General features: G+C 42.9%; 1 protein-coding gene across 2 annotated transcripts in view; it reads right to left on the bottom strand.

Moving 5' to 3' along the window:
• The window catches only part of FAM20B (FAM20B glycosaminoglycan xylosylkinase), a 33,751-nt gene that overhangs the window by 5,023 nt on the left and 13,838 nt on the right, over positions 1-14,890 (bottom strand). For both annotated transcript variants that reach the window (XM_033092693.1, XM_033092694.1), the window contains exons 3-7: positions 10,343-10,429; positions 7,229-7,338; positions 3,445-3,616; positions 3,054-3,245; positions 840-899 (exon numbers count right to left, since the gene is read on the bottom strand). In XM_033092693.1, the coding sequence (XP_032948584.1) occupies positions 840-899; positions 3,054-3,245; positions 3,445-3,616; positions 7,229-7,338; positions 10,343-10,429 (621 nt within the window). The remainder of the gene's footprint in view (positions 1-839; positions 900-3,053; positions 3,246-3,444; positions 3,617-7,228; positions 7,339-10,342; positions 10,430-14,890) is intronic.

Below are 14,890 nucleotides of genomic sequence, written 5' to 3'. Positions count from 1 at the left end.
TATTAATGAAGATAGTTAAGGGTTGCCTGGGTAAATACTTCCTGCAGAACATTACAGCTACTAAAAAAAAAAAAATGGAGAAGGGAAGGGAAGGGAAAGGAAGGGAAGGGCAGGGAAAGGAAGGGAAAGGAAGGGAAAGGAAGGGAAAGGAAGGGAAGGGAAAACCAGCTGCTGGGAGGGGCAGTCTTATGTGGTCCCAGTGTGTCTGCAGTGGACCAATAGAAGTGATGCCCCTGACTTGCATTGCTGTGTGGATCCCAGCTGACTCAGTGCTCACACTTTAACATTTACCAGCAATCATGATCTGAAAAGGAGCTTAGAGCCTAGTCTTTATCTCATTTTCTTGATTTACTTTTTAATTTATTTGTTCTCTAACACAGACTTTTTAAAAAATCAGGCACTAAATACCTATGGGAAACGTTATTTGTGGTTTATACAACTTCAAATTAAGATATGCAAACCACAGAATGTCTGTGGGGGTGAGAAGACTTGCTATCACAAGGTAAAACACAGTACAGCGACCAGGGACACAGATTGCACTAGATTTTTTGGGGGGGAGAGGTCTATAATCTGATATTAAAACAAAGATGGATACACATTATTAAACAGACTGAAAATTTCTATTCATATAAAACTCGAAATTAATTCTGAGTATTGGGTTACCTGTCTCCACCTTTCCCTGATCCCTCATCTCAGGATCTTGAGGGGTTCTGGGTTGGAAAAGCATGAAAACACTGCTCAGGTATTAGGAAGTTTTAAAGTCAAGAAACTGATGCACTGTGACCTGCGCCTGGAAAGGAAGGCAATGCAGGCGCATGCGTTTGATGTGCGTAACTTACATGCAGCACTGATAGAGAGGGGCAAGAATGCTTCTCTCATCCAGCGAGGGGTTTCCAAAGCTGAAAATGAAATGAAAGCTTAGTGAATTCGGTGGAAGCACCAGTTCCCTTCTTAGCAGCAAAGCAAAAGCAAATTGTGTAAGAAACCCAAATATGATCCTAGATAATTTCATGCTCCCTCAGCTCAAATCACTAAAATTAAAAACAAACAGGGCACGACCAATCAGACACAGGATTCCTAACATCCTGTACTACAGTATCAAACCACTGTAATCATGTACAAGGATCCTTTCTCCTGCCAAGATACTGCCAGGTGCTGAAGCATAACTAGGGTAACAGTGGCGTCCACACAACCAAACGGAGAACCTGAAGACCCCCAAACCTGATAAGGTTTTAAGGGTTGGTAGAGAAATTAAGGCTATTCATATTAGGTTCCCACCAACAAGCAGATGGTCATTACTTTGTGAAAAGAAGCTACACTTGTTTTACTCCAAAATGACCAATCCGAAAAGATCTGGATTAGCCTACTCCCTACAAGTACTATGTGGACAAAATCAAACTGGAAAAACTACTCTCAGAGGCTGAGAAAACTGTTTCAAAGTATGTGTACAAACAATCTTAGCAGTAATTCAGTTAGAAAAGGAGAACTGATTCTGGAGAAAGTTTTAACCTTCCATCCTTTCCCCGGACACAACCTTAATAGCTGGAGGGTCTGGTTGCTCTCGGCTATTATTAATGTAGGCCCTCAAATAATAAATGGCAAAAGCAACTATTTCAATGTATATTTCCACAATACTCATGATCTTTAAAAAAAAAAACAGACCATTTTTATAAGTAAGGACAAAAGTTTTTAGGAATGTATACAGCGCTGGCTAGTACCACCTGCTTTGCTGTGAGAGGGAGAGGCAGTGTTTGCCGGCCTCTCACTTTCTGTAGCTGCCATCACCTCGCACAGAGCATGAGGCCCGGGTACTCAGTATTCAAATGCTGCCTTAGCAGTCTTTGCTGAGGACCCATTACTGAGCTTATTCTCAGCGACCAATGTTAACAGTAGTGACCTAGAGCCAGAATAATTCCGGGCTCCAAAGAAATATCCTATTTGGCAAACATTTATGAAGTGTTAACTAAAAGCGTGGTACTGAACTGGGCTCCACGGAGACTGCAGAGTGCAAAAGGAAAATAAAACGTGCTCTTCAAATAGCTCGGACCTAGAAAAATAGGACATTCCATTTATTCAAAATTAATAAAATTATCTTATTAAAAATAAAAGTAACTTGTGTTTATATAGAATCACTAAGAAACTCCTCTTCATCTCATGAGAGCAAAAAGTCTGCTATAAAAAGAGCAAAACAGGGCTGGCCCAGTGGCTCAGGCAGTTGGAGCTCCATGCTCCTAACTCCCAGGGCTGCCGGTTGGATTCCCACGTGGGCCAGTGGGCTCTCAACCACAAGGTTGCCGGTTCAACTCCTTGAGTCCCACAAAGGATGGTGGGCTCCGCCCCCTGCAACTAAGATTGATCACGGCACCTTGAGCTGAGCTGCCGCTGAGCTCCCAAGTGGCCAGATGGCTCAGTTGGTTGGAGCGCGTCCTCTCGACCACAAGGTTGCCGGTTCAACTCCTGCAAGGGATGATGGGCTGCGCCCCCTGCAACTAGCAACGGCAACCGGACCTGGAGCTGAGCTCCACAACTAAGATTGAAAGGACAACTAGACTTGGAAAAAAAAGTTCTGGAAGTACACACTGTTCCCCAATAAAGACCTGTTCCCCTTCCCCAATAAAATCTTTGGAAAAAAACAAAAAAAGAGCAAAACACCCTATCAAAAAAATTAATGTTTTAAATTGCATGAACCTTTGGATAGAATAAATTTAACAGTAATCAAATTTCATGGTCTATTAAATATGTATTTCTCAAGATTCTAAACACCATAGTCAAGAAAGAATGTTGAGTAGTGATAAATCAATGACCTTGGTTTCCAGTTGTCTATAAAGAGAATCATAAGAGTCTTTGGCTTATGGGAAAAAACCACTTTTCCATTTTTCAAAAATCAGAACCCAAAATAAGACAGAGGAATAGGTGCCAACAGCGAAGACCCTGAGCAGAAATGGGAAGGACCTTTTGTCAAGTGTGTTCTGGGTTTTTCCAGGATACCTTGAAACGTCCTTCTCGTCTACACAGAAACCCCTACCTGACCAGCGTGGCCTTGCCGGTCCTACCTTTTGGCATTATCGAGAAGGATGAGCATACTGGCGCCTTCATCATCTTGAAAACTCTCATAGTGATGGCGGTCGGCATTGCCAATCAGGTAATCAAAGACGGCTGTGTCGATGATATCCAAGAGGCGCGGGCCGGAGTCGTAAGGGGACGTCTTTTTCACGGCGTCACAGTAGCTCTCATCATACTCCCACCTGGAGGCAAGCGGGGTCACCAGGGTTATTTACCAAGAGCCATCACCGTCCCCGTCTTCTCGGCGTAAACACAGAGAAGACAAAGCCCCTGCCTAGCAGATCTGCCCAACCCTCCACCGTTCTTTTCAGTCTCGGCCAGAACCCCTGGCACCTAGCCAGGCACAGGAGAGAATCAGGTCGTGGCCCGTGGAGCATTTACCTGGCCAGTTTGCCCTCACGGTAAGTCCTGCCCCACGGGTGTCGGTGTTTCTGCAGAGGCCACACATCTGGAAGCCAAAGTGTGACAGAACCCTCCATTGTGTCTCCATCTGCACAAGCTGGCTCTGTTTCTCGGCAGTAATAACACTTTCCATAGAAACAAGTGTTATTTCCTAGAGGAGAGAAAGGAGCCAAATACACTTGAGGAAAAAAGGAAGATTCCAAGTTCTCCCCAAACAATGTAGAAGAGAGAAGTTAAGTAAACAGATACTATGAAAACCAAGATTCTGAACTTACATTTAAAACATTTGTTTATTTTCTGTATAGGTAATAAAAACACATGGTGTAAAAAAAAAATCGAAAGGTGCAAAAGGATATATGAAAAAGTCAGCCTCCCCTTTCTCTGTGTCCCTTCTATCCAATCTGGCTCCCAGGAGTCCATTACTGTAATAAGAATCTTTCTGAACTCGCTTGAAGTAATGTCCTCTTCTGTTTCGTCAGGGCTGAGATTTGGGCCAGAGCACCCAGAGGAGGGTGAGGGGGCATGTACAGGGAGGGTGGGGAGCGTCTACAGTGCGGACACGCTGGGCAAGGAAGGGGCTGATCACGTCCCAGGCTCCATGGAGCAGGATGGTGCGAGATTTCATCATGCTACTTTGCATGGTGCACAATTTCAAACCTTATGAATTGCTTATTTCTGGAATGTTCTATCCAATATGTTCACCAAATTCTCTCCATTCTAGAGTTACCTCTTAACTCTTTCTATCCCGTCCTTGCTTTACTTCTGATTCGTACTGCAGATGAATTTACTACAATAGCCCAAGTGCTCTCATCTCCCAATTCTCCCTTCCCAATGCTGCCACAATTCGTTTTCTAAAATTCAAGCCTGATTTCTCCATGTTCAAACTGGTTTAGGGGCCTCCCAGTGTCTCAGGAGAAAGTCTCAACTTGTAAGCATGGCATCCGAGGCCCTTCGTGTCACTGCGCTGACCACTGCCTTCCCCACTCCCCAACCCCCCACGCACCCTTCACTGCAGCTAAACTACACAGTGTCTTCTCATCACCCTGGTCTGTGCTGTTCTCCATGTGGGACAGGGTTAAGTCAGCCCGTGAACTGGATGCGAACAAAACCACATTTTAATTTTCATTAACTTCTACCTGAAACAGCATTTCCTTTCATTACTATGGTAAGGAGCAAACCATAGCAGTATTGCATTATCTGATTTTTTCACTAGAAGAATCACCGAGTTTTCATACCATAGTAGCATGTGGCAGATATTATAAAGCGCACTTCCATTCAGTCTCAAATTATGGTAGTTACAAGATCACTGCTAGTTCTTGTTACTTAATGTGTTAAATAACGAAGCACATGTGACTACATCACAAATTTGCTTTTTATAATTTTTTTTTTTTTTTTTTTTTTTTTTTTTTTTTTTTTTTTTTTTTTTTTCAATAACAAAATACTACTTCAATATTTTTGGCTTCATAACTTATGCATTTGAAAACAGTATTTTGAGAAAGGCTCCATAGGCTGCTCTGGCCTGCCACGGGAGCCTCCGGCACCAGAGGTGAGGAGTCCAAGCAGGGTATGCTTTCCCACTGTGTCTTCCTGCGGGGCTGCTGCGCTCCCTTTAGGACTCGGGCGCCGTATCACCTTCACTATCACCCTGGCCCTGATTTCTAGGCCCTCCCCGTCCCCTCCACACTCCCAGAGGCCCCCTGTCCATGTCTGGCTCCCTCATGAGACAAAGCTCCTTGAAGACAGGACGGTCTCATCGATTTCTGTATATTCAGCATCTAGCTCAGAGTCTGCCACACAGAAGGGAAATGAAATTTTGTTGAATAAATGAATATAAAAGAATATAAGCAAATGAAGTATTTTAGAGTCTTAAAATCTCGGTTTGAATCCTACCAATTATAATAGTAGCTTTGTGACTTTGGGAAAGTCACTTAACTCTTTTAAGCCTCTTTCTCAGGTATGAAACGTGGCTAAATTTCCCCTATCTACTGTACTCGTCAAGAGGATCAAATAAGGCAACTGTGTGAAAGTGCTTTGTCAAATTGCAAGGGATACACAGAATTTAGTTATTATTTTATCAAGGGACCTAGTAGTACATGTTTTAAACACTGTGCTAAGGCCAGCCCATTATTTAAGACCTACCTCCAGCCAAAGCTCCCTCCAGCCAAAGCTCTCCCTGCCTGCTATGGGATGAATGTTTTGTGTTTCCCAGAATTCACATGCTGAAGTCCTAATCCCAGTGTGTTGGCATTTGGAGGCGGGGCTTTGGGGAGAAGCCCTCATGATAGGATTAGCGTCCTCAGAGGGAGAGACTTGAGAGGACGATGACCTCTCTCTCTCTCTCTGCCATGTTAGGATGTTGCAAGAAGGCGGCTGACTGCAAACCCAGGAGAGAGCTCTCACCAGAGCCCAGTGACGCCAGCACCCTGATTGTGGACGTCTAGCCTCCAGAACGGTGAGAAATGAATCTCTATTGTTCCAGCCACGGTTTGTGATACTTGTTACAGCGGCCCGAACTAAGACACAGCCCTACGCTGCCGGTGTATCCAGCTCATTCCCCAGATGTACCCACCAACCCTGTGTGCTGTTAGGCCTTGATGGCCTCAGGCCCACTAGTTCCTATTATTCTGCCCAATGCCCTTTCCTCTTTACAGCCTGGGTGCTCCCACTGATTCTCCAACACTCGGTCCCAGTGTTAATAGCCTCCTCTACAAACCTTTTTCTGACCCTTTCCCTCCCCACACCTCACACACTATATGAGAGTTACTCTCTGAATCTCTAGAGAGCAGGGACTCTAGCCTATTCTTCGTGGCCTCCTCTCATCCATCAGGAATTCACGTTTGCCTGAGCATAAAACTGAACAAGCAAAAGTGATTAGAAAATACATGAAACAAATCAGTACCACTGCATGCTTTTGGTTATTTTTAAGAACAGCATAGCCCAGCCTTATAAGTTTAAACTCTGATGAATCTGTCACAAGTCTTTTCAATATTCAGTTTCACCTCATTTTAAATGTAAATCCATTCACTCCAGCAAAGCAAGGTGAAGTTCATTTCACAATGTCTGTTTCAAGTCATATAATGCAGAGCACTGTGTCATTGAAAATGTCACCATGAAGAGGCTGGGACTACAGCACCTCTGGATTCTTCCCATTCTCTCTATGCACACAAGAACAGGAGTGAGAATTTTAGCTCAGGTCCCTTACCTCGGAGTGAGATAACAGAGCAGAAGCCAGAGGGACCGTAGCAGTTCATGCACATGAGTTCTGGGCTAACCCTTGCAGGGTAGGAGGCGGCAGTGGTGATCTCCGGGCCCAAATGCAACCCTACAGGGGAATTTCTGACCCTCTTACTGAGTTGCCTTAAGGTTTCCTCAGTTGTAAGGAGACAGGATACAGTTCCCAAGAAAGTACATGCATGTGAAAAAACCCACCAAGCCTATGATATACAGACAATAACAGACTTAGGCCAGAATTTGAGTTTGATATTTAGCTTAAGCTCAAGCAGAAGGAAATAAAGTTATCAGCTACTTAAACTATCAGTAACTGATCTCACTTCCTACCTCACAGACACAACCAAGCACACCTTAGGGAAAACTTTCAATTTCCTGCCATCTACCTTTCGATCCATTTCCCTCAGTAACCTGAGAGCAAGTTGCCTGATTTGCTTCTGTACTCCCCTGAGTTCTTCAATTCCTAGAAGTCATGAACCAGTTTTTTCAATGACGCCCCATTTCGCTTAGAAACTACCCCCATCTATAACCTTACCTACGGTCAGGAAGGTGCTTAAGAGCTGCTCCGTGGCAACAGGCTTGATTTCTGTCCGCAGATTAACAAATCTGCCAACCACCAAGGGGGCTCGGCGGAAACCCAGAATCCTGGTTCGGAAGGATGAAGAACAGGAGAGAAAAATCTTTGGAGATATATTTTAAATAGTAGTCTTAAAAATTATGATTAATCATGTTAGATGTGTAAAGGACTTGTTAATAGGTAAGTAAATATTTTTTAGAGGTTATTTATGAGTTTAACATCAAGATGTATGTAATTTGTTTTAAAATACACTTCAGCAAAAAGGATAAGGCAAATCCACTGCTTGTTCCAGGGATTGGGTAATGGGTTCATTATATTATTCTCTCTACTTTTGTTTGTTAGGAAGTTTTCATAATAAAAATTTTAAATAAATTTTAACAAAGCGTTAAAAAACACTGGGCCTAAACCCTTCTTTGGGTTCAAAACTTCGGCTAAAACAGCACATTGACAGAAAATCATACAGAGCGAATCTGAAAGGAAAAACCACCATGACAAATTAAATACAGATACATTGGAAGACATTTCTCTCTAATGGTCTAAAAGTACAACCTTATGGTTGAGCACAATCATTTAAAAAAAAATGAAATTTCTTGTTTAAAAAATACACATTCACTGAAGTTGGAGGGGCAGGATTCAGAACACAGAAATTTTATAATGAAGAAAATAAAGATCACCCATAATTCCACAGCCTAGAAATAACTACTGACATTTTGGCCTACGAGCATTTTTCCCTCACTCTTGTATATATATACACACAGCATGCAGTTTTGTATCCTGTTTTTCATTGATCACTATATCATGAGCCTTTTCCCATGTCATTAGAAAGCCTTTAAAAATGGCCACTGGTAATATGGTAATAAATGGTAATAAATCCACTGGTCAGGGCTGCTGACTGTCCTAAATGAAATCTCACAAAAGCAAAGAGATGAACAGATCTGTCAAAATAACACAAAACTTGAGAGAATCTCCTGTGGCCAGAGGTGGTCAAATTCTAATGTAACAGAGAAATAGCAGCCCAGAACAGGAAAGTGTCAGGAGCCGCAGATGGGAAAGAACGATGGTAAGTATGTTTTCTCCCCACTGACCACTGCCAGGCCAAGGCGGCAGGCAGCTTAGTGCCAAAGAGCCAGGCCTCAGGCACTTGGGCTTGGCCGGGTGGCAGTGAGCTAACGGGACAGGACACTGGGTAGAATGTCTTTCAGATTCTGAGGTAGGGAAGGACTTCTACATACAAGACCCCCAGAGGACAAGTCATGATATTTAAATAAACATTATATTTAATTAACACAATAGTAATTATTTCTGTACAAAGACAACTTCACGCTAAGTAAACAAATAGGTGTTGTGCTATGAAAAGGATACTAAATTTTGCTAATAATTGGGGAAATACAAAATAAAATAATGAGATACCACTTTACATAGATTAGTTTAACAAAAATTAGTATGTTGGATAATACAAAATATGGGTATGGATACGGGAACATGATCTTCATGCACTGCTGGTAGCTGTCAATAGGGAAAAAGGTAGGGGTTTGGAAATGAAGAAAATAGGGAACCAAATGAGGTCTTAGAAAGATTGATTCTAGTGTTCCATCAAGTGAGAAGTATGATTTACCCAACTCTTTCCCCCTAGGTCTGAAGAGGCAGTGAAAATCCATGGGATTGCGAACAAACATTTATTCAACATTTCCCATAGCCTTAGAAGTTTAGATTGCTACCGGTTTTTCACTTCTGGAAATGCTACAGCTTCTTCATGGTACATGTATAAAGATACATTTCTGACTTCTCTAGGGTACTTCCTCGAAATATCTTCCTAGAAATATCTTAGATATTGCATAAAAAGGTAGTTACTCGTTTAAAGGGTATGAATATTAAGGTTTTTGACACACAAAGCCAGAGTTCTTAAAAGAAAGATTGAACCAATTTACAATTCCAGAAGCAGCATATGAATCTCAATGCATTCCTGCCAATAAAGTATTATTAAAAAAAAAAATCTTTGTCTTTTCAGCAGGAGAAAATAGTACCCCATTTTCAACTGGATTTTTTCAATTACTGGTGAGGATGAACTCCCCTTGACACATTTATTAGCAATTAGTAATTTCTATTCCATTAACTGTGTCCTCAGACCACTTTCTACTAGAGTTTCAGCACATGTATAGATTTTGCATAAACATTTATACTATATTAAGGCTATTAATGCTTAGATTCCTTTAGATTCAAGTACTTCCCCCTAGTTTGTTTACATTTCAATTTTGTTTGATGTTTCCAGACATATGAGTTATTTTTTAAATTTGGTTGAGTCTATTGAGCTTTCTCTTTGTGATTGTTTTAAATTATTGCTTTTATACTTAGAAAATCCTTCCTAATTCAGGAAAAGACAAAAACTCACCTTAATTTTCTTCTGGTTTCCTTATAGATTCATTTAAGTCTATCAATGTGCCCTGATGAAAAGAGGTGATCAGAAGAGCAACTGGGATACTAGACAGTTCGGGTTACAAGGTTCCTGACTAGTACCCTGCTGGAAAAAAATTAATTTTCCTAGTACCACCCAAATATACTATTCATGCCTATTTTTCTTTTGGAATTATTCTGTTTATCGAAGCTGTGCATGTTTCGTATGAAGGACAATACATGTCATTATTATGTCATGCTGTATGCTTCTATCACATGGGTATAAGTCAGTATTAGTACTTACTTGAAACAAAAACAAAACAACAACAGTACTGCCAGGCCCAAGGAATGACCAGTTCAATTTAGGGATTTGAGTTCGAACTCTGGTTTTCATGCTGCCATTTTATTTACCAAGGACATCTTTACTCATGATAACGACAGAGGGCATACCAGAATGCAATGATCTAAAAAAGCCTGGAGGTGAGAAATTTACTTTGGTATCCCTAGGATCACCAAAATTATGAGGGACTCATAGAAATGTAATAGCATCAGTCAATCAACTATCCAAAGTAGGTGACAAGTCAAAGTTATTAGAGTTGCACCCTTGAGAAAGAGTCCACAGGCCGTCTCCGAGATACTGTTAAATGGAAACAAAATGAGCGCAGCCCACTGAGTACGTACCTGTCCAAGTGAAAGGCGGCTACCTCTGCGTTGTGTCTATCGTAACCTGCATACGGCTCCCCTTCTACCACGTAGTCTCGGTTATACCTGCAGAGTGCACAGACGCAGACGTGAATCACCCCGGTACCAGAGGTGACAGCACAAGAGAAACCCGAGCAGCCTGACTCTGCTCTGTAACACCTTCTCTGTCAACCCCAAGCCGTCGTGGAGTAGCACGCATCACTGGGAGCTGAAGTGATGACCAAGGGGAGAAGGAAACCCGAATTCTCTCTACCTCAGCAATCATTCTATGAGAAAAATACGGAAGAGACGATTTTCACCCGTCTAAAAGACTTTCGATGGAGTTTAAGTAAAACTACCAGGTAATTTTCTGGAAGGCAAGGACCATCTTTGTATGCCCAGAACAGTGTTAAGCCTACAGTTGGTACTTAATGAATGTTTACTAAAATGTTTATTAGACTGAACTGAAGAAATGGAAAAAATGTGTTATTAAAATGTTTGCTTACCAGAATGGCTATGGCCAGGCTTGTAAGAGAAATTTAATTTCGTGGGGGAAAACCAGTCCTGATAGCCTCAGTTCTAGTAATGAGTAGGCAAAGTGCATTTGAAAGAAGCTGTTGCATAGCATTTTCTCTTTCTCTTTAAGTTCATGATGATGTAGTGAAGAAATACTGGACTGGAGTGAGAGGTAGGCATAGCTGTCATTACTGAACCTGGGTAACCTTGAGCAAAACTCTTCTCTGGGTCTTAGATTCCTTGTCTACATATTAGGGCTGGACCAGGAGGACATTGCTAAGATCTGCTTCATCTAAAACTCCATTTGAGATTGTACGTCATATGCATGAAATAAACAAAAGATAATGAAACGGGCATATTTCTTCCTACTAATCATAGAAAGACAACTTAAACCTGTTAACCGGGAAGAAAAAGACACTTATTTCACCTATGACCTCTACTGCTCACCTGCATTTCCTGAATCAAAGGAGACCTAGTAGGCTTTACAAGGACAGAATAAGCTGACAATGAAGTGAAGAGGAGCGGCTTCATTAAGGACACTCGGATCCCCATGCTGAAAAGGCCGTGGCGAAGTGGGAAATGGCAGGCAGCGACCGTCAACATAAATGACCTTGGACTAGAGCAAAGGAAACCATGTCCACAAAACACATTTTCAAGGCAAGTGATGAAACATTTATGCTGGAAGACAGCCATGCATCACCACCTGGTTGGACACCAGTTTCTTCTTAGCATGGTCAATATACTCAAATGTATTTTTTGTTTCTAGTATCAAAGCATTACGTAGGCTACCTAGAATTATACTGGCTACCTCCAACTTAAAAGTCTCAATTTTAAATAGGACTGCGCAGAAGCGACGCTATTCAAGCAACTTCTATCTTCACCACAGCTTGCAGGCTGCCCGAAGAGCTGGGGGACAGTCCTTGAATACTTGATGTTTCCAGACTCCAGTGGAGCACACGAAGCTATGTGACCGACCATATGCAGTCCATTTCTGTCAGTGAAACAGAGAGCTTTCCAACTATCGAAAGGCTGCTTGGAGGAATGTAAGACCCTAAAGGAATAAGGAACTCTGGGTGGACTGGAGAGGAAGGGAGGGAAGCGATGGAAAAGAGTAAGAATCAAAGGCAAGAACTGCACGAGTCAAAAGGTCCCAATGCTCAGCTCACGTTCTGGCTGTGAATTACGGCCAGTCAGCCTCTGGATCTCATTCTCCTCACGTGGAAGATGAGAGCTGGACCAGCTGATCTCCTTTCAGCACTTCCTAACACCCTCAGTCACGTCTACCCACTCCCAGGCCCCTGCCATCTTGTTCCTTTCTCATCGTAACTGCAGTTTGTGCCTGTGACAATTCAATTTTCTTCCAGAATGGACACAGCTATATTGGAAAATAATCACTTGTATAATGTACGGCAAAACCTGTAACAAAAGCGTCACTGTGTTCCTACATATTCCGTCTGCCTTCCATGTGTGAGAGGAGAACACAGACCAGCAGGATCCAGCAGTGCTGACCCCACAAGTGGCTACCGAAGGCGCATGTCTCGCCTTGGCAGTGAGGACGCGACGCTCCTCTCAGCAGAGAGTGATCCATCTTCAGTCACTGACACAGCAGCAAAATCTACACAGTAACTGCCAATAAATCCCTCCCATCTTTCCAGTGAAGGACATCAGCGTCGGACCAAGGACATTAATTCGCACTTACACTAGGACTAAATAGCCTCTACGGGCCCCCGGGTCAGAAGAGCCAATTTGCTGGGTGTTTCAGAACCGGAGTCAATTTCTACAAGCACTTAAATGCACACCCACCCTCCTGAGCCTGTGACAGAGCCAGGTGTCATCAGCACAGGTCAGCGTGTGCAGGGACTAAGAGCGCAATCGCCCAGTGCAGGGGCCCAGACAGCGTGTGGGGCGAGGGAGGGGGGTCCCCTGGAGCTGAAAGTGGACATGGGCTGGTGGGGAAGTAGGGGACCAGTGTGACAGACATAAAGAGCTGGGTGTAGGGAGGGGCCTGACCATTAGGACGCGGAGGCTGGGTCTTGTCTGGAGAGCAATGGGAAGTCCCTGGGTATTTTAAAGCTGGGCAGCGCAGTGATCACACAGGTATTTGGGGGAAAAAGAAAGTGGTTTTCAGGATGGTCTGGAAGAGGAAGGTAATGGGAAGGTTGCAATGGCAGTGAGAGCTAGGAGATGACGCCACAGTGACTAAGGTTAGTTGGTGCATTTATCTGCTGCCACCTCCCTAGTCATCAGGCTGGTCTCTCCTCCCCCGACTTGGGCCTTGTCCCAACACGGCAGGCTGACCCACACTGCACCTGAACTACGCACACTCCCAGGACTAACTGGCTTCTAACACTTGCTGCGGTCCCATCTCACCCCCACTTCTCCAGTGTACAAACAGTGGCCGTGAGAGGATACCCTCTTACTTAAACACAAAATGCCAACGTCTCATCTCTTTCTACACAATGTAGTTTTCGCTTCCAGTTTGCCTTCTTTCTGTCACACCGCTTATGCTGCTGATTTCTCAGGCTACAAACATGAGGCCAAGGACAACATTTCAAAACGAACTAGCGATTTCTGATGATGGGTATGCCACGGCATCACACTTACAGGAAGGCAAACAAACGAACTTAAGAGAATTACACGTGTGGTACACAACCAGCGCTCACACTCTGACAGATCCAAACGCCCGCTCCACTGGTAGTTACTGCAGGGTGACCTTGTCAAGTTAGCTGCTCTCTCTCAGCCTCAGTTTCTTATTCTGACATAACTGTAACTGTCCACAGTTGTGATGTGGGTCCCGGCATTAACAGATACAAAGGCACTTAGTGCAAGGCCTGGCGAATGGTGTGCATTCAATGGAAGTTAGGTCCCAAGGCCCACATAACCATGCGTTTCCACATTACCTGCCAACTGGACTTTTCTATTCTCCAAATGCCTACGGCATTTTTTAATTGTCCTAACTTCCACAACTTCCATCATAAACTTCCCAGTTCCAGACAAAAGCAGTTCCTTTCAATTTCTGGGATCCTAATATATTAGTTCTCTGACTGCCTATCTATTACAGTGTTTCCCCGAAAATAAGACCTAGCCGGACCATCAGCTCTAGTGCATCTTTTGGAGCAAAAATTAATGTAAGACCGGGTCTTATATTATATTAGAAGACCCAGTCTTATATTATATTAAAATAAGACCCAGTCTTATATTAATTTTTGCTCCAAAAGACGCACTAGAGCTGATGGTCCGGCTAGGTCTTATTTTTGGGGAAACAGGGTATCTACTGAGAGTTGGGGAATGAAGGGAGCTAAGCCAACTGCTCTGGTCACAGGTGAACTGTGTACATCTTTACTCCATATTTTCTCCCACTCCTGTAGGAGACCCACAGGTATGTGTTATAATTTTTTCAAAAGCTCCATTGAGGAATGAAAAAAAATGGTTAGCACACAGAAAATTTCAGAAATTACAAACTCTGAGAAAAATTCACTGCTAACTAATTCCTGGCAAAAAGAATATGAATCACCACGTTAACCTATTTCAAATTCATATACTCAGAGAAAACTTTAAAAAAATTAATTATACTATAGAATTGTCTCTGTAAATCCTTAGAAGTCCAAAGGGGTCAGTGCCTAGTAACATACAATTCAATCCACTCTCTAGTTCGAATTTTGGATCGAGGTAACTAAAATGGCCCAGTTCTCTGCTTAAAGCGGAAAAGAAACAAGATATCACTACACACCTATTAGAATGGCCAAAAACCGCTGGTGAGGATGTGGAGTAACAAGAAATCTCCTTCGTTGCCGGTGGGAATGTAAAATGGTGCAGCTACTTTGGAAGATGGTTTGGCAGTATCTTATAGAGCTAAACATACTCTCCGGCAAGTGTGCCCCTTTGTATTTACCCAAATGAGGGGAAAACTTACATCTACACAAAACCCTGCACATAAATGTTTATAGCATCTTTATTCATAACTGCCAAAAACTTGGAGGCAACCAAGACGTCCTTTAGTAGGTGAATGAACAAACAAACTGCGACATACAG

This window comes from Rhinolophus ferrumequinum, chromosome 22 (genome assembly GCF_004115265.2).
Source record: "Rhinolophus ferrumequinum isolate MPI-CBG mRhiFer1 chromosome 22, mRhiFer1_v1.p, whole genome shotgun sequence".
Classification (NCBI taxonomy): domain Eukaryota; kingdom Metazoa; phylum Chordata; class Mammalia; order Chiroptera; family Rhinolophidae; genus Rhinolophus; species Rhinolophus ferrumequinum.
Note: the sequence above shows the minus strand (reverse complement) of the source record. Positions and strands in the feature narration are given on the sequence as shown.